The following is a 20,502-nucleotide window of genomic DNA, read 5'->3' as shown; positions in this document are numbered from 1 at the left end:
TTTCTACCATATAGGCTTTAGCAAAACAATTACTATATAAGGAATTGTCTAGTTGTCTAGTAAAAAGGAGAAGTAACCGGAAACTGGCAGACGCTGCAGTTTTAGGGAACTGTAGCTGTCAAAATAGAAGAATAGGTTGAGTGTATGTGACTTTCCACACAAACACCCAACCATCTACGCCATGATTAAGCTTGCTTTTGTCCCAGTGACAACGTAGACATAATTACGCATTATTATTGGATGCTCTTATGCTCAGTTGTTCTGTTATGATTGGCTAATGTATATGTATAATGTTAGTAACTTACTAGTGTTAAAGGTATATAAGGAACTAACCTGCTTTTGTATGTTTGAACACTGCTCGATGATTATCTAGTACCCTGCGTGTTGAAAGTGTTTTCAGTTTGCAAACTTAGAATTTCCACGACAGTGTGTGTGTGTGTGTGTGTGTGTGTGTGTGTGTGTATACATAGTGAGTCAGAGTGTGCAACACGTGTATAAATATTGTAAGCATTGTGTACTAGGTGCAAAGTATAAAAATTGTGCAGTTAGTCAGCACTAGGAGGTCTGCAGTGTGAAAAGCGTCTGTGTGACACGACCTTCACAATCATAGGTAAATTTGTGTTTGTTTTTTTTAAAAAAAGAAAAGAGTGTGTTATTGTTTTTTACAGGAAAACAGCTTAGCTGTCCTGTATTTAGTTTATGCTCCTGTTTGTTTACAAAGTACTCCAGAGAGACTTAGCTTTTAATTTAAGTGTAGAAAATGCAGTCTTTAAGTTCTTTTTATTGTTTTGATTAAATAAAACAAACAATGAAACACTCTCCTTCTGATGTAGAAGTATTATTGGGTACATGCTGCTATTATATTTTCACGCCAATGTAAAGGAAGGTAAGTAAGCTGGGTGGAGCTGAGTGGGGGACGGAGGAGGGTGATGCTGAGACTCCTGAATCACTGTCGAGCCCTCTTGAGGTATAGTGGGCTAGTCGACGAAACACCAAGGCAGAAGGTTCCCACTGGAAGACCCCAGAGAAGTACCCTATTAAGCTCAGTCCAGACAGATGTCAAGGTGATGTTCTAGGGAGGCTGAACTGTAGTTGATCCCTGAAGCCAGTATTGCAGCCGTTGTGTGTGTTGATGCACCAGGGAGGCAAAATAGGCCGATCCCTGGAACCAGCATTACACTTCAACCATCAACACGAAGCAGAAGGATATCTACCTCATCAGATATAAGGAAACGCAGATGGATCTCATTAGTTTACTGTAAAGCTATGTCTTAGTTGGTGTTTATCTTGGCGAGACCCGAGTCCAATATCAGCATGAAGTTTTAACACCTACTCTCATGTAATGGAATTCATCCCTCCCTATATAAATGCCAAACTATGCAACAAACCTATAAAACAAAACTATAAATTTCTCTTCCACATACGGTAGAGATTTGAAATCCCCAATTAATATAGTTTTTCCTTTGCTGCACGAATTTCTAATGTCCTTGTATAACAGATTATTTTGCTTGGTGTCTGAATTTGGCAGTCTATAGCATGCCCCTATTATTATGCCCTTTGAATTTTTGTCCATTATTCTGACCCATACTTATTCTGTGTTGTTTCTTCTAGATTTATCACCTGGGCGTCAAGATTATTTTTAATGTATAGTGCTACCCCTCCGCCTCTTCTGTCCTGCCTGTCTTTCCTATAAAGTGTATACCCACTAATATTACATTAGTCTCTATCACTCTTGGATAATCAAGTTTCTGTAGCACCTATCACATCGTAGTTACTTGTTAGTGCAGTAGCTTCAAGTTCTAACATTTAGTTTTTGAGACTTCTTCAGGCGAGTGCATCACTTTTCATAAATTATTGGTACGATTCACAGATGCACAAATGGCTGTGGAACAATTCATAATTGGTCTTCTTTAAATTAAAGGTGGTTTGGAAAGCCTAGATGATACGGTTGTGATTTACAGCCTATTTAATGAACCTCATTTGCTATAGGGGCATATGCACATATATGGAATATTGTAATGATTGTCACAAATTCTTTATAGAATTCACAGTCGAAGCAAAGGTTGTGCATATATTCACAACTGTCCAGCTCTACATTACAGTTGGTTTGGAAAGCCTAGGTGATGCAGTTTCAAATATCAAACATCGAACATCAAACCAACTTTACCACGGTAAAATATTTTGTTCGGTAAATTAAAAAGATGCAATGCCAATGAAGAATAAATAACTGCACTGAAAGATATTGTGCTTTATTTTGCATTTCACTTCTTCGTGCGTGTGTTTTTTTTTTTTTGTTCCAGAGTACTTGTTTGTGTTGATTGTTATAAATATTTAGTGTGTGTGTTACGGGGGGGGGGGGGGGGGGGGATGTCTGGTTTGGAAAGATTCTTGGCAGTGAACATTTATGTACAAGAGGAGGCCATTCGGTCCATCCTAAGCTCGTCTGGTTCCTAGAAGCTGATTTATTTTAAAACTTTCTCTTGGGTGTTAAAGGATCCATGTAATTTTGCCTCAAATCAAGATAACCAATTCCATAGCACCTCCACTCTCTGTGTGACGAAATGTCTCCTACCCTCTGTCCTCGGTCTAACTCCACTAATTTCCAAGTGTTACGCTACAGTAATTAGTCATATGGCAATCTTTCTACCCCACCACATATCGAGGCTTTATTCAGTGCTTTGTCTGCTCTGGGGAGAGCTGGAGAGGGAGGGAGGCCCAGCGGGGTGCTGGCTGTTTAAAAAAATCTCAACTGTCTGGCAAATATCCTAGAAAGCAGAATTCAAAATCGTTGTGTCAGCAACATGACAATTGAACTCAAAATGCACTCAGATTTTTTTTTCACCTTGGAACTGAGCAACTGGACCTGATTCTATTTGCAAATGATATGATGTTACATCGTTATAATATGAAGCTATTTAGTTGGGCTGGTGTAGGTTTTAGTTGGGTCTCACCCAACTGCTGTAAATACTAAAGAACCATAGGTCATATTTTCTTTAATGAACTCCTATTTATTTTTGAAGAGGTAAAATGCCTGTTAATTTTACAAAACTATAACCAAACATCTAAGTTACATATTTCAAGTTATATTAAGCATTCTCAAAGTGTTTTACTTACCATTCTGTAACATTAACATGATTTTATTCTTCTTTCAAAAAACAAGAGTTAAATAAAGCAGGGAGAAAAGGCTTTTAAAATACGGTCCCATGTGTTCAAATATTTTTCTAAATAACTCACAGTTCATAATTAAGCATTTTTTATACATTTCAACCTAATCCCCAGAAAATACGCTTAAGATATTTTTCTTATGACATCCCCAAAATGTCATGTGTGGAAGGAAAAAATATTTATAATATGTTTAAATATAAAAGTCCCTTATAACAGAATTTATTAAGTGGAATGTATTTTAGGGGAATGAAGTTTTAACATTTACTCGCATGTAATGGAAATCATATTTACTTATATTTAATTGGGAACCTTCAATCCCACTTTTATTAAGATACAGTAAGTAACTGAAATACTTAGAACTGTGCTTTACTTTAATTTTTCCCCTAGACATTTCAAATTAAACCTTAAAATATACCTCACACATACAATTACAAAAGGTTCCAGTATAGCAAGTTGTTAGAACAGTTTCCAGTGTCCAGCTGGTTAGTGAAACAGGACATATGAATTAATTGTGATTATGTTTAAAAATAAATTGAATATACATGGCATAGGACACAAAAATGAGTACATCCACTGCCACCACAGAAAACATTTCAACTGGATAAGCGGTTCTCCAGATGTACAGTACAGTATGGGAACCATGCTGACAGTCTGCAGAGATAATAATTATACTGTACAGAGTATGACAAAGTTCACTTAGAAAAACATTAAATAAAAGCTTGTTTGGCAAACAATGTCAGTTTGGTTCTCTTTGCAAAATGCAGTGTAAACAAGCAGGGTCTCTGTCTGTGTGCGCAGGAGAATCACCCCGAATACACTGAAGTGAATCGATTCCTGTCATCACACGTGATGTGTTGTGTGATGTGTTCTCCAGTGTTGGAGAAACACATACACACTTTTTGCTTCCAGATGGTTTATAATGAACCCATTGTGGTCCTGACCCCTGCAGACTCACCCAAAGAGTTCATGCAGAATCTGGCTAACAAACTGCTCCTCTTCGAAGCTGGCAATGCTGAGGAGCTGAGCGCCCTGCTCTCGGCAGAACAGGTGGGCCTGGAGCCAGCTCAGCTTGTCCTGGACCCCCACGTAGTGGAACACCTGGGGAGAGAGGGGGTTCGTGGGATGGGTTCTTCAGACTCTATAATATAGTTTGTGGCTAAAAAGGTCTGTTTGAAGATCTTTAACATTTACTTAATTTCTTTAATGTTTAAACACATTTAAACTTTAACACGATTGGATTGTTGGTAACCACTCATATAACCCACAGCAAGAAACACTGCAACAGAGTGTCTAAAATAAATGACATTATTTATGTGTAAAAAAAAAAAAAAAAACTGCGGGCCATATTATCAAAGCGTTTACTTAAGTCTTTAATTAACTCACATTTCTGAAAAATGCAAATTCAACAGTAATCTACAAAACTGAAAAAAAAACTTAACTAACATTACTCTGGGGTTTGATGTTAGTCAATAAGTGTTAGTCCTGATTTAAACTCTAAAATGTGTGAAGCATTTTAAATGCCAGCAGCTCCTCTTAGTCCTTACATTTCTGTGTCAGCTTTTGGATTTTTTGGCAGGTCAGCTTCAACATGACAATCTGCTCACCTCAGAGTACTTGAACCCCAGTGGGATTGCACGGGACTGCAGCCAGCCTTTAGTTTCTGCTTTGATTGGAAACACATGTGGCTTGACGGTGCAGCAAAGTGTGACAGTCTCTAGTGCATCAGTTACACCAGCTATGCAACAAGTCTTCACTTTTAACTAAGCAAGCCAGCTTGGAATGGTGGGTAGACCCCGTAATAAATAATACAAACAGAGCTATGTGGATCAAGCAGAAGAGCAGGAGTTTCTTTTCCCTAGGCATATTTCTATTGACTGAAGCAGATTACAGATTATTCAATACATCATTTTTCAAGTTTTTTTTGTTGGCATTTTTAGGGATTTGGGTATTAAGGACTTGAAATTAAATATGCATCTTGAAATTAAATTTGCAAGGGTGTAGGGGACAGTTATGCCAGGTGAAAGATGTATTTTTACTTGCATTAGAGTTTACGACACTGGGGTTAATACTTGTTTTTTTAAAATAGCCCCATTAATAGCAGAGTAGTAGTTTAACATCTCACATAAAGCAGCCTAACAGCCCCCTCAGTTAAGATCCTGTCACCCCATCCTACATAACCTGCTACTCTTCAGAAGTCATATTACTCATCCCACATATCTCCTGGGTGCTGTTGTCCGGTGCGGGACTTTAATTTACCTTGTAGCAGTGGTGCAGGGAGCTGGAAGTGCTCCAGCCTCTTGGGCAGGTCCCGGTTAGACTCGGGGTGGGCACGGGCACAGGGAGCTCTGGGCTCACCGAAGTGTCCTGGTTTTGTCTGCAGATGTACTTGGCTCTGCTTTTACAGTCCTTCACCTCCCACAGACCTGTGGAGCTGCCTGTTGCCAGGACCACACAGCCACCTTTGCTGTATCCTGAGGAGAGAAACACAGACAAATAAAAAAAAAACACATTCAACATATGGTTATAAATACACCCTTAGTCTGCTGTTGATGAACTGAGAGATGCTATCCCTCAAAAGAGGTATGGTTGTTTTTAACGTATTTCAAAGCATGGATGCCCCTTGAAAAATCCTGCGGTTATTAATAAGGTTAGAATTACAGTTTTAGCAAGGCATTTTTTAAACAGTTTTTCATCCATAACTACTGAACACTCAATAGCGATACATTTAGAAATACTAAAAAAAATGTCATAAGTTCAACGTTTCGATAATATAAGATAAATGATCTCGTGACCACAAGATGATGGCATTTTTTTCTCAAGAGCCTGAGATGAGTGATCCCATGAACTCAACATAACAAAGGTTTTCGGTGGCCTCAATGAGCCGCCATACTAATGTCAAACAACTACAGTTAAAAGTGTTCATCAAAAAAAGTAGGCTAACATTAATCTAATACATAAAATATCCACTAACCTAAATGTGTCTTAAAAGCAGCAAGACTATTTGTTACTTTATAACTAGATATAGGTCATTAAAACATTTCCAATGTATTCTTGAGCTCTCAACAGCACCATTGGTGTCTTGCTCCCCACAGCTGTAAATGCGTTAATAATTTAAAACAGTAAACTGTTCAGGAGTTCAAATCATCTCCAAACTCTGAACCCTTTGCCCTGGTTTGCTTGTGCATGTAAATCACACCGCACTGCACAAAGCTGCTTTCCTCTTCTGTCCCAGTGGTTCGTACCTGGCTGGTCCCGGTTCCAGTTGGTGTACATAACCTCATCGCCACTGAGCCAGCGGAACGAGCCGGTTCCGTTCTGGTCATGGAGTGCGGTCCAGATTAAATCGTTTGTCCGGCGGTAGACCAGACTGCTGACAAAGGCCTGCTCGAACCTAACAGGCAGAGAAGATGACGTTTAATTCTACATGGTAACATTGCCTTGATGCAATTCTGAAAGCTGAGAAGTCACAGCAGCTTTCACAAGAACTCACAAACGACTGTGTAGCACAAGACTAGTGAATAAACTCAAAGCTGACTATAGCTGATGGGGTCGGGGCTCAGCTGACAGCAGTACCTGTTGGTGATGGTGACAAGGTTCGACTCTTTGATAGAACATGTCTTCCGCGCTTCCTCAAAGGACAGGAGCTCCTCTCCTAACCAATAGCAAGACGGACTGTGCCACTTCCAACCCTAAATAGGGGAGGCAGCAGGGATGAGAACAACTAAAACAACACAATTATATAGCAGAAGCCACCAGTGTGACAATCATGGAACTGAACTTCCTTCCAAGTATTTATTAACTGCTAATCAACTTCTGTCAGAAATTACACATGCTTTTGTTTAGTTTTCAAAAACATGACTGCTCTTTAAGTACTGGATAATCTATACCCACTATGTGTGCATGTAAAAATGCATGGTTGAAATACAGATGCCTCCAGTTCTTGTGCTCAAGAATGTCCTTACCAGTTTTCATCACAGTGCAATTATAAGCCATTTAAGTTAGCGATTCAATGTATCACACAATGAGCTTTATAGTATCGTCTGAGAATAAACACAAAACCCATCAAGTTACACAAATTAATAATAATACATACAAATGTAGCTTTTCTGATGTTTAAAGTATTTTTTACTAATTAGCATCCCATTCAACTACAAGACTTCCAGCACCATCTGTTCTTCAGATCTTCAATCTGTTAGCCAGATGTAGCCAACCATAGGAAAAAAAAAATATTTGAGTGCACTTGAAAAATAAATGGCTAGCTAAGAGGTGTGTGCTAGAAGGGCTAGGATTTATAAATAACTGTGATTGCTTTTTTGGAACTACTATATTCTACAAGACTGCACCTAAACAGGGATGGGGCTAGTAGGTTAGCCGCTAACATTGAAAACCATTTAGCAAATTATTTAAACTAGGAACTGGGGACGGGAGAGGATTTAAAGAGGTTTGCCGTGTTGAATGGTAAAAAATGTAAGTTAAAATATCTTACCACACAGTATTTATTGCCTTTTAACAGACCCTGTGGTGTTTGTTTTAGTATCAAATCCCTACTACCTCTGCCCAGCTGCACGCTTCAGATAATACAACTTTCCACCTGGCTTTATTTAATGTTAAAGCTCTCGCTAATAAAGCGCCTTAAATTCATGGTTTAATTAAGGACTTTAACCTGGACATTTTAGCTTTAACTGAAACTTGGCTTGGAGCTGAGGACAATGTTTCTTTGATTAAGGCTTCTCCTCCCAATTATTCTTTCTTTCATAAAGCACGGGGAGGGAGGGGAGGGGAAGGCATGATGCTAACACGATCCGGAGCTGTTACTACAGGCCAGCACAAAACCCAGACAACACTGCACTTGTTTCATGATAAACTGTATTTGCACGACGTGCACTACAGCACTCACTTTGGACTGGTGACCGTGTTTGTATATTGTGGGTGCATTAAATACCGTGTTTGTTTCAGGACTCAACCGCAGGGTTAAACTGCGTCGTACACAGCCTTGTGTTCTGCGTCTGTTTTTCTGCTATGTACTGTACATTGCTTTAAAATACTATTGTACAAAAAGCGCTATCAACCTGCAAGTAAAAAAATAATGATATCTTATGTCTCTTTAATGTTAAGGTGTAGGGCCACCAGGACAATACTGATTCTAAATCACAACTCTGTAAGGTATTTCAGTTATTCTGCAAGAAAAACAAAGATGTTATAACTTTAAAGATGTTACAAGGTCATTATGTTATTTTTATTTAATCTCTTAAATGTACAAAATAAATAGGAAGTTTTCAATTTATCTTTGAAAAGTCCATTTTGTTGACTCAGTTTGGTGCCGGAGGCTTTCAACAGTAGAAAGGGGAACAGTGAAGTAAACATGCAAAGTATATGTCATTGCAATGTAGCCATTTTTGACAATTTGAAATATTTTTCACAAAGATATTTTTTCAAAGTACCAGTATACAGTATTTAAATATGATCAAGTGCAAGCCTTTTTAAGTCCTCATTGAAAAAATGGTGGCCCTTTTATGCTAATCGTGTCTGTGCATCCATCTGTCATACTTTCCCAAGTGAACATGATAACTGCATTGTATTTGTACCAATCTTTACAATACACTAGAACAAGAAGGTAGGAAGAAGGTAGCCACCAAGATGAAGACAGGGGTCAACCTTGGTCCAGAAACTAGCAAGCACAAGCTGGGGAGCATCAGCTTCAGTGTTACGGACATCAGCGATGGCCCTTGTGTACTCTATAGCCAAGTACTGAGCACCTGTATGGACCAGAAGTAGCCACACTCGACATATTGATGTCCAGCTTAACACTGCAATGCGGTGCATCACTGGAACCCTCAAGTCGCCCACAATACTCTGGCTGCCCGTTTTGTCACACATCACTCCCCCATCCAATCGTCGGGATGCCACAACCCTCCGGGAAGTCCAGTGAATTGTGGAAAATGAGTGTCTCCCCATCCACCAGGATCTTAATAACGTCCCTCCCCACTGCTTTAAGTCACGCAAGCCCTTTAGGGCCCAAACGCTTAACCTTCGCCAATGCAACTTCAACCCTGATGATGCTTGGAAAGCCAAATGGAGTTCACAAAAAGTCACAAACATCTTGTGAAAGACCCAAGATCCTTGGCTTCAAACTTCCATGGCGCTTATGGACAACCCTAAACCACAACCGCACAAACCATGGCAGATGCAGATACTTTATGCACAAATGGAAAATTAAAAACTCTCCAGTGTGCAACTGTGGTCACCCAGAACAGACCATGGAACACAGAACAACCCAATGCCCGATTCACAAATACGAAGGAGGCATCACAGCGATACACTCCGCTACTCCTGACTCAATTATCTGGTTTAACCACCAGATTATCTGGTTTAATGTAAAATGATATTTGTTGCTCTACATCAGACATACGAAGAAGAAGCAGTAGCTCTATAGTGGTCTTGGATTGAATTTGGCTATAATCTGATAAACCAGCAGTTTTATATGAATAGATGTGGGGATACTCTTGGAATGTTCATTAACAATGCGCCACTGGTTTCCTAGAATTCTTACACACATCACCATTTTAATACAATCCTCTCTAAATAGGCCCCAGACATTGGAATCTATTTTATAAACTGACATTTAATGGTTCAAAATAGTGTTTTGAGTCTAGTGGGCTGTTGTTGAATTGTAGCACAATTGATTTGAAAAAAAAAACATATTTATTGTAATTATGAATTCTTGGCTTGCGATGCCCATGCTTAATGATTGACAATATTATGTAATCGGTGTCTCAGTTCTGTGCAACACCACCGTCAACCAGACCTCGTTTATTTTACTTTTCACAGCCCAACAGTTCAAGGCTGGGTTTACATTTTTTTGCAGCAGGACTGCAAAAGGGGACAGCTAGCTTTCTCCCCTCAATAAAACTGTCTTCTCCTGCTCTGCTGTCCGCATCCAACTAGCTCCCACTGCATAAAGCTGAGACGTACACGCTTGCTCATGAAACTGGACAGAAACATTGCAAATAACATCTATAGGTAATACATGTACAGTAATACATATACATAAGTGGGCTGTAATCTTGTTTGAACAATCGTTAAAGCTAGGAACGAAATGCAAAAACTGAGTTTAAATCTAACTTCTGTGTAATTGATGGTTTACAAATTTGCTTTTGTGACTGAAAACAAACAAATGTAGTTCTTGCTGTTTAAACAAGGAATGAAAAACAACATCTCCCAGAATGCCACAGCTATCCAAGAACACTGATTGACTAACAATCAGTTAGACTATTACACCTGCTCGTAATTTAACAAGTCAGGTAGGTATAAAATGTCCAGGTTCAAAGACAATAGCTGTCTGTGGGAAGGTGAGGAACTGTGTATAGACCTGAATGTGGTGTACGTTAAACTAAGTATATTAAACCTGTGGTTTGTGTATTTAAAGCCAGTAACCTGGGTCAGTGTCTGACTAAAAGTACAGTGAGGATCCTGTTAAGTTTAGTTAGAGCTCCAGAACACAAGCTAGGGTTTATTTCTGTTTTGTACTGTTTGTTAAAAGAAGCTGTGTTCCTACTGGAAAAGGGACACCACGGAAAAAATAAACGTCTAGGTATTGTCCTGTTTAAAGGCATCCTCTGTTGTCATGCTTGCTTTATACACCAAAGACGTGTTAGGAACCCAGAACTGTGTTCAAAGTTATACCTGTAAATAAAAAACCTGTCACAATTTATAATTATGAAAAAAAAGTTTTACATTGTTTATGTATAATTGCATTATTCTACTTTTAGCAAACAATATGAAATGCTAAATTTAAAATCGCAAGCCCTTTTCTAAGTGTTAAATTTGAAATATTCAATACTAATTAATTAATTGTTGACACGATTGTTGCGTAATAAAATGGTATTTGCTTTTCTGTTGAATTGTTCTGACTCACTGTGGTTTTGTTAATGAATCCACACTATTCTATGGATTCGCAGCACTGTGGATTTGTTAATCAAAATATATATCTGCCCCGCACTCCTCTTCTCTTCAAAGCCACTCAGTCACTCTTTGTTAGTAGGTTCAATCAAAAGATCAAGGGTGATGTCACAGAAATGTTTTAATCCAGGACAAACAATTAACAGCCCACAAACAAATATACTGGTTAACTTTCACAGTCCACTTGTTTCCAGATCTGAAGTGTTCATCTGGAACCCCAGACACTTCCTGCATTTCAGTCTCCCTTTCCAATAAATCAATTTACGAGAGTCTTGTTGTGTGTGTCAATTACATCATTTCCCTCCATGCTCTATGCTTATAAACGTAACCAAATAACCAAATCTGCACACAATTTAGTCTGCTCTCTCATCAAGTACAACAGAGTTCGGTTTTTTCTCACATGCTAAGCCAACTGGTCAGGGTTTTACTTGTTTTACTTCACTTGGGTTTTAATTTATTGCGGGGAGCAGTTTTCAGTTTTTTCAGATTGGTCCTGCACAAAACACAGAACAGCAAGTATATTACAGAATCACGTAAGTTCTGTGTTTGGCTAATGCCACTATATATTCTGATTTCTGACCCACATGGACAGGTTTGGCTTTTTCCTGAATGTGCTGTGCTGTGCTGTGCTGTGCTGTGCGTGTGCGTGTGCGTGTGCGTGTGCGTGATAGGAATGGGAATTTTAAATGTTTAAAACGTATAAATTCTAAAGAAGTGGTTAAACATTGAATAATATGTAGGCTTGCTACATTTACCAAAAGCACATCATTAGTGTTACAAAGGAACTATGCATGCAAACATTACATTCTAGCTACAGTATCTAATGTAAGGTTCACTATGTGATGTCATGAAAAGATACTACATAGATAAAAAATGGTCATAAGTCATTTCATAGTGGGTAAAGTAAAAATAAATAAGAAAATAAAAACAGGTGTGTGACACAGCTGGCTGAGTGGTGACGTCAGGCCAGAAAGAAACACACACAGTACTGAGGTGAAATGATGAAGGCAATTGCTTGTGCCTGTTTGTAAATAAAAAGGTTGAACAAAACAGAAAAACACAGACTGAACAAACAAAACGGCACATTGGCCAAAGTAAATAGATGAACAAACAAAATAGTCAACAAACAGAAAAACAAGTACCGTGCTGGAGCTTCCAGCACACTGCAGCAACTGTTAAATTAATTCTCTCTCTCTCTCTCTCTCTCTCTCTCTCTCTCTCTCTCACCCGTTCTCCACTTAAGAACACACAACTCTGAGTGCGTGAAAACATGCTGCTTTTATGCAGCTGTACAGAGACTCAATTGCTAATCAATCATTCAGTTGGAGTCTCGGTACAACTGCACATGAATTAATCTAGTGCACGTGAAGTGCTGTGCAATCCTCGTGCCTAAATACAAATATACATTTTAAATCACTTGTGTTCACAACCCATATTATATCCTGTGTACCAACTACAATACACCAACATTAACACAATACATACAACACCTAACACAAAAATATGCACAGGGGCGGGGCATACAGCCACAAAAAGATTTTCCCCCGAAAAATTTAGAAATTAAGAAATGATATAAAAAGTACACAGAAAAAATAAATGTACTCTTTTCAGTTCGGGCAGCCTGCTTATTTAAATATTTGTTTGTTAAACTAAGATTTGGGGATTGTTCAGCCAGAGTTAACAGCTGTAATGCATATCCTTTAATATCCGCTGCACAGGAATTTCCCACCATCCAACAAATGTCTTGCGCAGATTGCTGGGGCGACTGCCAGCCCTCAACAGCGCTTTTTTTCTGTGTGGACAGAGGATAATGCCGGCCAGGGTTCAACTCAGGACAGTCACGATTAACAGAAGAGCTTTTAATATTTACAAGAAAAATCGAAGTGCTCAATATAAACAGCTGTTGAAATGGCCTGAACAGAAGAGCTGCTGCTGTGACAGCACTGAGTGGAGGACAGGTTAACAGGACTGCCTTAGGAGTTCTTTGTTTCCCTTCAAAACAAATAATTAAATGCAATTGCTACGAAGACTGAAGCCCCCAAATGTGCTTGGTGTAGTTTGTTGCGTACATTTTGAATGAAGAATAAATATGATTTAATCTTGGTACTGTAATGTCTTGAGGGGGATTGCGGATCCCACAAGGAAGAGACGTTCCAGTAGTGGGGTGACACCAGGAGAGCGCCCCTATTGGTGAAGGGGACAACTGGGGGCAGGGCCTACGAAGTGATAAAAGAGGGCTCTGCATCGTCGCGGGGGTGGCAGTTGGACGAGAGTAAAAAAAAAACAACACGATAAAAATAAACAAACATTAAAAGATCATTAATTGGAGGGAAAACAACCTGGAGATTACAAGGGGTAACGGACCAGAGGGAAGAATAGGGTCGGGACGCGACTGGTGGAGAAGAGTGAGAGGGGCAGCGAGACCACTGCCGGAGCAGACCACAGAGAGAGAGGCGAAGAGGGGAGAAGCCGGAGGATAGAGAGGAATCGGAGTAGACTTAGAGGAACTGGCTCCAGTCTTGTGTCTATGTGTGTGTGTGTGTGTGTGTGTGTGTGTGTTCTCTCCAACCCCCCTTACCTGACCACTTTCCTGTCGTCTTTTTATTTCTAAATAAATACGGGTCTTGAACTGCCCCAAAATTGATTATTGTCCCTTCGCTTGATTCCACTATCTCGCTAGTTCTGAAAATGGTATTGTATGAATATACTACTGTCAATGGTTTTGATCTTGTTGCACATCATGCAAACCACAAATGTAATTTTAGCGCACTGTTACACATCTCAGTGCAAGCACTGGAGGCTACAGTAGGTGCTACTGTATGCTGGGTTATACCACAAGTCTTTCAGGAGTGCTTCCTTTGACAAGCACTTTTTAAGGAATCCTTTAATACAGTAACACATGGCATTACTAGGATTTTGGGCATAAGCCGAAAAATGCATTATCCAAAATATTTTATACAAACAGCATTGGAAGAATGATGGTTGTTTCATTCTACAAGTGTTTCCTTTCAATCAAACTTTAATATTTAAAAATATGACTTACTAAGTGTGTGAGGTGAAGATATTGCTGATAAAGGTCCTGTGAGACAGTACAGGACAGTGAGTGTCCTGAGGAGAGAACAGTGTCCTGTCCAGTAATCAGTTTGCTGAGGACAGTACAGGACAGTCTTATGTCCGTATTATAAGAAGACCTAAATATACTAGAATAGACCCAAAGTCCCCAAACATATGCAGAGTATTATGGGCTTCTGAATAAAGATTGAATACGCTTTCCAACATTGTTATTCGACATGACCTTTAGACAAACTGAAACAGCCTAGGGGGACTTTGGCTCCCTCTATAACAGTCCCCCTTTTTAAAAAAAAAATTTTTTACCCCTGATTTTCTCCCAATTTGAAATGCCCAATTATTATTATTTTTCTCCTTCACTGTGGTGATTCCTCACACAGCTCAGGGACCTGAGGCTCAGCGGGCGTCCTCCAATCCCAGGAGCCAATCGACATCTTTTTACACCCGGGAACTCTGGAAGACAAAGACCAGCAAAGCAAATCTCCGCCACCAAGCTCACTCGGCGCCTGGCCTGTAGGGGCCACTGCAGAGCGGTGAGGAGAAACAGTCTAAGCTGGATCCCACCTTGACAACCTTGGGATCAGCAAAGGTAATGCAGCACCCCCTAGAGTACCCAGTGAAGACCATCTACCTCGCACAACCAGGATTTGAGCTTGCGATCTCTGGTTGTATGATTCACTCTGTACGCTGCACGGCAGTGCTTTTACCAGGTGAGCCACTCGGGGTCCTCTCTAACAGCCCCCTTTTAACCAAAAGAAAAGTGGTGTTTGTGAAACATCATTGATTTAGCAAAAAAAAAAAAAAAAAAAAAAAAAAGTTTCTTGGCAACGGAGCAGGAGTGTGTCACTGATAATAACTCAGACTGAAGGAGTTGCAGCTCCCCTGGTGATTGCAGAGTGTGCTGGACCGTAAGGCTAGGGCATTATTCTTCTGAAGGAAAACAGCTGTGAGAATGACAACCAGATGGGAAGCAGCAGCAGCATCAGGCTGTCTGCAAGAGCAACTACAGTGAATGGTTATTGCTTATTGTGATTAATCTCCTTAAATAATCACAGGGCTCCTTATGCAATTATAACACATCTGCAAGGAAAACAGCTAGCAGTCATTAGCAATAATGATGCTTTGGGCACAATTATTAAATCATGTTCAAACTGAAAGACAACAATTATTGTCTTAGTTTAAGTGACTCAGCACTGACATAAGAATTGTTTGAAAGAAACTAATTACTTTACCTTTTCTGTATCCTCTGTTGTCCATATCGTAGCAATTTTGTTTCAATATATTTGACTGATTTTTTTTTCACACATCATAGGTGAATTAATTTCTACTTGGGAACGTTCACCAGGAGAAAGAGTTTTTCTTCTAAACATCTGTGCTTCCTGTTCCTGCTCCCTCCTGCAACAATGCTGGTGCTCTGATTGGAATTAGTACAGCAGGGTGCATGATACACAATACTTGGATGAGATCATTGTTTATCCTATTGACTGCTCCCAAGTAAATGTTGGGAAATGAATTGCCCGGTTGACCCATGATGTGTGATTAATATTGCAATACAACACTTTGATATGTACAACACAGAACACAGCAAAGGTATATGGAAATCACACATCTTTTGCAGCATACTCGACTTCGAAATATGCGGCCCAAATAAGTTGTTTAGACCAAATAAGTTTTAGAAAGATGTACTTGGTTGCTTTTGTATGTACTGTATGCTACTGTATGCTTCTCTTTATACTTTTCTTAATGATTCATGCCATTGTCCAACATACCAGCACATGCACATACAGAGGGACCTCATAATCATGCAGTAATCACACAGTATCTTCTAAATATTTATATAAAAATCAACAAGTTTATTGGATGGATGAACTGACACTCATTAGTTTAGTCCCTTAAAAATATCTCCAAATGATTCAGTTGGGTTTTGAATAATAGTGAACAATTATACTGTTGTTGGACTAATGTCATACAAGGTTAAAACGCTAACACTTAACCCTTCAACCATGTTTGTGCACCTAAATCCCATGGTTTTAAAACTATTACTACCAAATATGATTCCAACAGAAATAGAAACAAATGTATATTTCAACTCCATCCTATTCCAGGAAAGAATTCAAACATTTAAGCAACACAAATTGTGCCATAGTATTGATCTCACTCATCTACAGCAGTAGTAGTAATATTGGAGTGGGCATTTCCAAGTTTCCTAGCAATAACTGTCTGGACAACTTCTTGTTTCTACAACTTCCTACTTTCTCTAGCTTGTCAGTCAAATGCAGAGGTGTAAATAAGTCTTATGAAACACCAGCTTTAAGGATGCAGGATCATTCAGAAACGGTATAAACAAATTGATGCTGAAAATATAAGAATGCCTATTGGCCCTGGACTCTACCTTCTTGCATTCGTGGTCCTCTTCCTTCTTGTCGGTCTGTCGGCCCTCTTTCTTGCAGATGGATGGCAGCGTCATGTTACAGGGGCTGTCATTCCAGCGGCCCTCCTGAGCAGCACAAAGAAGACCAGCCACATTGTTTACGTTGCTTATCAATTCATGGAATTCAGTGTGTTATTACATAACAGACAATAGAGTTGCACCGCACAGTGGTTCAATGTTGAAGTGATCTTGTTTTTATAACAAACATATTGATGCCTGCTTCAGTGTGTAAATTGTAGTTTTGTGGATGGCCTGTTTATTTCAAACAATCCGTAGAATGTTCAAGTCAAATTTTGATTAAAGCATCTTCAGATTTATATTCTGCAACACTTGTACACATAATCCACTTTTGTCTCATCTTAGTAACTGTAGCTAACAAAATAGTTCTATTTTGTCCTAAAGCTAGAATCACTGACCAGACTTTTCCCACTTTAGCCATATTGAGAAATAACATTCCTTTTGCATTACTTAGTGTCCGAAGAGCGACAACTTTAGTTTTGAAACAGGCACTGATTGTCAGTGGGATGGACAGCATTGTAATGGTTCTCGACGGATCTAAATACCACCACTGTTTAGATAACTAAAATAGAGCCATTTGGTTATCAAGGTTATGCAAATCTCACTGTACATGTGACACTGTACATGTATACATATGTAAATTGGCAGAAAGGTCCTAATTGATTATTTAAATGATGGTAGTATTAAAGTGCAACTTGGTATGGGTGTAAAATATTAAGTAAAACTTATATTATCCTTGTTTAGACAGTACAGCGACACTAGAGTAACCACCAATCCCCCCCTCCCGAAACACGGTTCCCCTAAAGTAAGAAACACATCAATAAGAAATACCACATAAAACAAACAGATGTAAGAAAGACCACTATTATTTTATGTGGTGTTGTTATATTTTTACACCCGCTCGGGGTGCAGTGACGCAGGGGGACAGGTTAACGGTTACACTCTGGTGTACCAGCTGAACTAAGAGAGCAGACATGTTAGAGGGCTCTGTTGAGGCCAGGGTGATTTAAATATAAAAAAAATAAAAATAAATAAAACAGGTCACCAGGATGTTACAAAACAGAACATAGACACAATTAATCATTTAGTTCCAGTATGTAAAAGGAGAATGGTTACCCCTTAACTGCTGGTGCTGAATGATGAGCAAATAAAGAACAGAACACAGAAAAGAGAGGCCCTTCATTAACTCGTAGCAGGACGACTCCTTTACATGTATATAGTAAACCACTCATGACGCTTGGTAGGGGGCTTTCAACCCAAGGTCTTCGGGGTTAATCACAAAACAGCATTGTTCATTGAACGTTTCCAGTATAATGAATACAAAGAGAGCTGTGGCAGGGTGTAATAGCAGTGAGACTGTGTGTCTGTGTTATTGACAGCGATGACCATGTCGTTTATTGAAGGGGTTCATGTTTAGGACATACAGACTATCTGTGATCCTCTGTACTCACAGGCCCCCAGATGGTCACACAGTCCTCCCTGTTGTTGCCGAAGTTGTTGGGCTCGAAGGGGTGCCAAAAGGTGAAGTGAACTTGGCTGCCATCAGACCACTCGAAGTTCATCTGCTGTTTGCCGTCGTTCAGACCGATCCACAGCTCATCCACATCTGAGAGCGAGGAATGGCACACAGGGGTCAAAACAAGACACAGTCACAGGGCAGTCTGATAATACAGTAAACTTGATAAATACCACAGCTGAACCGCATCCAATTGGGAAATGTCTTCCTCAATTGTTAATGTATTCCAGTGCAAGCTATTCACATGTTTTTGCAGTTTAAAGTAATTTTAGCTAACAAGATAATTCCTTAAGTCTTTCCCATTTTGCACTTTAATTATTTAACTAGGTCTCAAGAGCACAGTTTTTAAAGAAACGCATGTTATAGCAAACATGCATTTTCATTTAAAAACAAACATGGGGCACTACACTAGATAAAAGAAAATTTCAGTTGTTTGTCTCAGTTCAGGCTACAATACTTTTAAATTCAGTACGCATTGTAGCAGTATGTAAAATTCCCCATTATCACCCCAACACCAAAATTAAATCCAAATGTTACCCATGCACAGAACAGCGTAAAACATAAAAGGCAATGCAATTTAGCAAAAGATAGAAAAAAAAACACCACCAGTTTCCAGAATTAAAACAGTACCCAAAGTCAGTATTCAAAATTGCAGAATATAGTGCTTGATAAGGCCCTCATGTCACAGTTTACTTGCAAATGATAATGCAAATTTTAATAACAAACATGAAATAATACACCTACGATTGTGAAGGTCGTGTCACACAGACGCTTTTCACACTGCAGACCTCCAAGTGCTGACTAACTGCACAATTTTTATACTCTGCAGCTGGCCCTAATTTACAATGAAGGCCAGCTGCAGGTAATGATGGGTCTAATAATTAACAATTTAATACACTTTAAACAATAACAAAGCACCTAGTACACACTACTTACAAAACTTACACACATGTTACACACTCTGAATCACATATATATATATATATATATATATATACACACACACACACACACACACACAATTCCTTTACATATACCAGTCCCCTTCCCATTAATCCGCCACAGTCCCTCGCTGATCGATCAGCTGTGACTGTATTTACACCACGAGCACTACAGCAATCACCCAGGACTGGTGACCGTGTTTGTATATTGTGTGTGTACTTTGACTGTGTTTATTATTTGGGACTACAACCCTTTATTTAGAACAGTGCAATACACATTGCTGTGTATTGCCTGGGATTTACTATTTACGGTCACCAGACCAGGATTATAATTAAACCTCTTGCATTTGGAATTCTTGTTGTCTGCCTTTCACTGATCACCGCATCACTCCTGCACCTGCACACTGCAAGCCACGCTGCCACAATGCGCCATCTTGTTGAGGTCACATTGTTCAGCCCATCTAGTGCCTCTGTCTATCGGGAGGCCAGCTTTTCCACCCTCCATCTTCCTTCAGCCTGTTACAGTTACGTTTCGAATCACCGCAAAACCACGTCAATTGCTTCCTGATCTGATCCACGGAAAGTATGTGCAACTGCCAAGCAGACGTCTCAAGTGACGTATTCATATGTTTTCCCTCCGGTGTAGATTGAGGGGAAGCAACGGGTGCGTGAAGTAGTCATCCAAAAATGGTAAGTAAACCATTTTTATACAGAAAATAATCAAATAATAATGTAAAGAGCGTAAGTTGCTCAATAGCGAAGTGGCGACAGGAGCTCTATCAGCAAGCAGCCACCCCAGCGGTAAGGTCACGTGATCTCCATCGTAATTGTTCTTTAAATACAGATAGTTGCTTTCATATACTCCCAGATTCTGATCCTAGCTTGTAATAAAGCATCACTAGTTTCTCTAATATGTAAAATAACCAGTGTGACAGAGAGACCAAAAGATAAACAGGATGCCCCATATAGATGTTTTCCATATGTATTGGCCTGTTTTGGCCTCTTTGCACTGGCTCCCTGCGCAGTTTAGAATTGATTTTAGATTTTAACTTCTAAGGCCATGAATGGATCTGCACCCAGTTACTTACAGGAACCATTGACTCTGTACACTCCTAATCACAGGATGCAGGGCTGCTGGTTATTCCTAGGGTGAATACAAATAATATAAGAAGGTGCTTTTCTTGTGAAGCTCCTAAAATCTGGAATGCTCTGCCTTTTTCTGCCAGGGAAGCTGGGACGCTTACTATTTTTAAGTCAAGATTGAAAACGTATTGTTACAAAATAGCTTTTCAATCTTAGTTTTCCTATTTTACAATCAAAATGCTTTTTCACGAGGAATGTACTGTTTTTTCAGCAAATTCAACAACACGCAATTTCAAACCTGGCAATTTCAAAACTAGCAT

General features: G+C 39.4%; 1 protein-coding gene across 3 annotated transcripts in view; it reads right to left on the bottom strand.

Annotated features, from left to right (window-relative positions):
* The window catches only part of LOC121324201 (C-type mannose receptor 2-like), a 59,932-nt gene that overhangs the window by 20,926 nt on the left and 18,504 nt on the right, over positions 1-20,502 (bottom strand). For all 3 annotated transcript variants that reach the window (XM_041265799.1, XM_041265796.1, XM_041265798.1), the window contains exons 8-13: positions 18,094-18,248; positions 16,586-16,690; positions 6,739-6,854; positions 6,408-6,556; positions 5,422-5,636; positions 4,121-4,263 (exon numbers count right to left, since the gene is read on the bottom strand). In XM_041265799.1, the coding sequence (XP_041121733.1) occupies positions 4,121-4,263; positions 5,422-5,636; positions 6,408-6,556; positions 6,739-6,854; positions 16,586-16,690; positions 18,094-18,248 (883 nt within the window). The remainder of the gene's footprint in view (positions 1-4,120; positions 4,264-5,421; positions 5,637-6,407; positions 6,557-6,738; positions 6,855-16,585; positions 16,691-18,093; positions 18,249-20,502) is intronic.

This window comes from Polyodon spathula, chromosome 12, assembly GCF_017654505.1.
Source record: "Polyodon spathula isolate WHYD16114869_AA chromosome 12, ASM1765450v1, whole genome shotgun sequence".
NCBI lineage: Eukaryota > Metazoa > Chordata > Actinopteri > Acipenseriformes > Polyodontidae > Polyodon > Polyodon spathula.
This window is presented reverse-complemented; position numbering and strand designations above follow the sequence as displayed.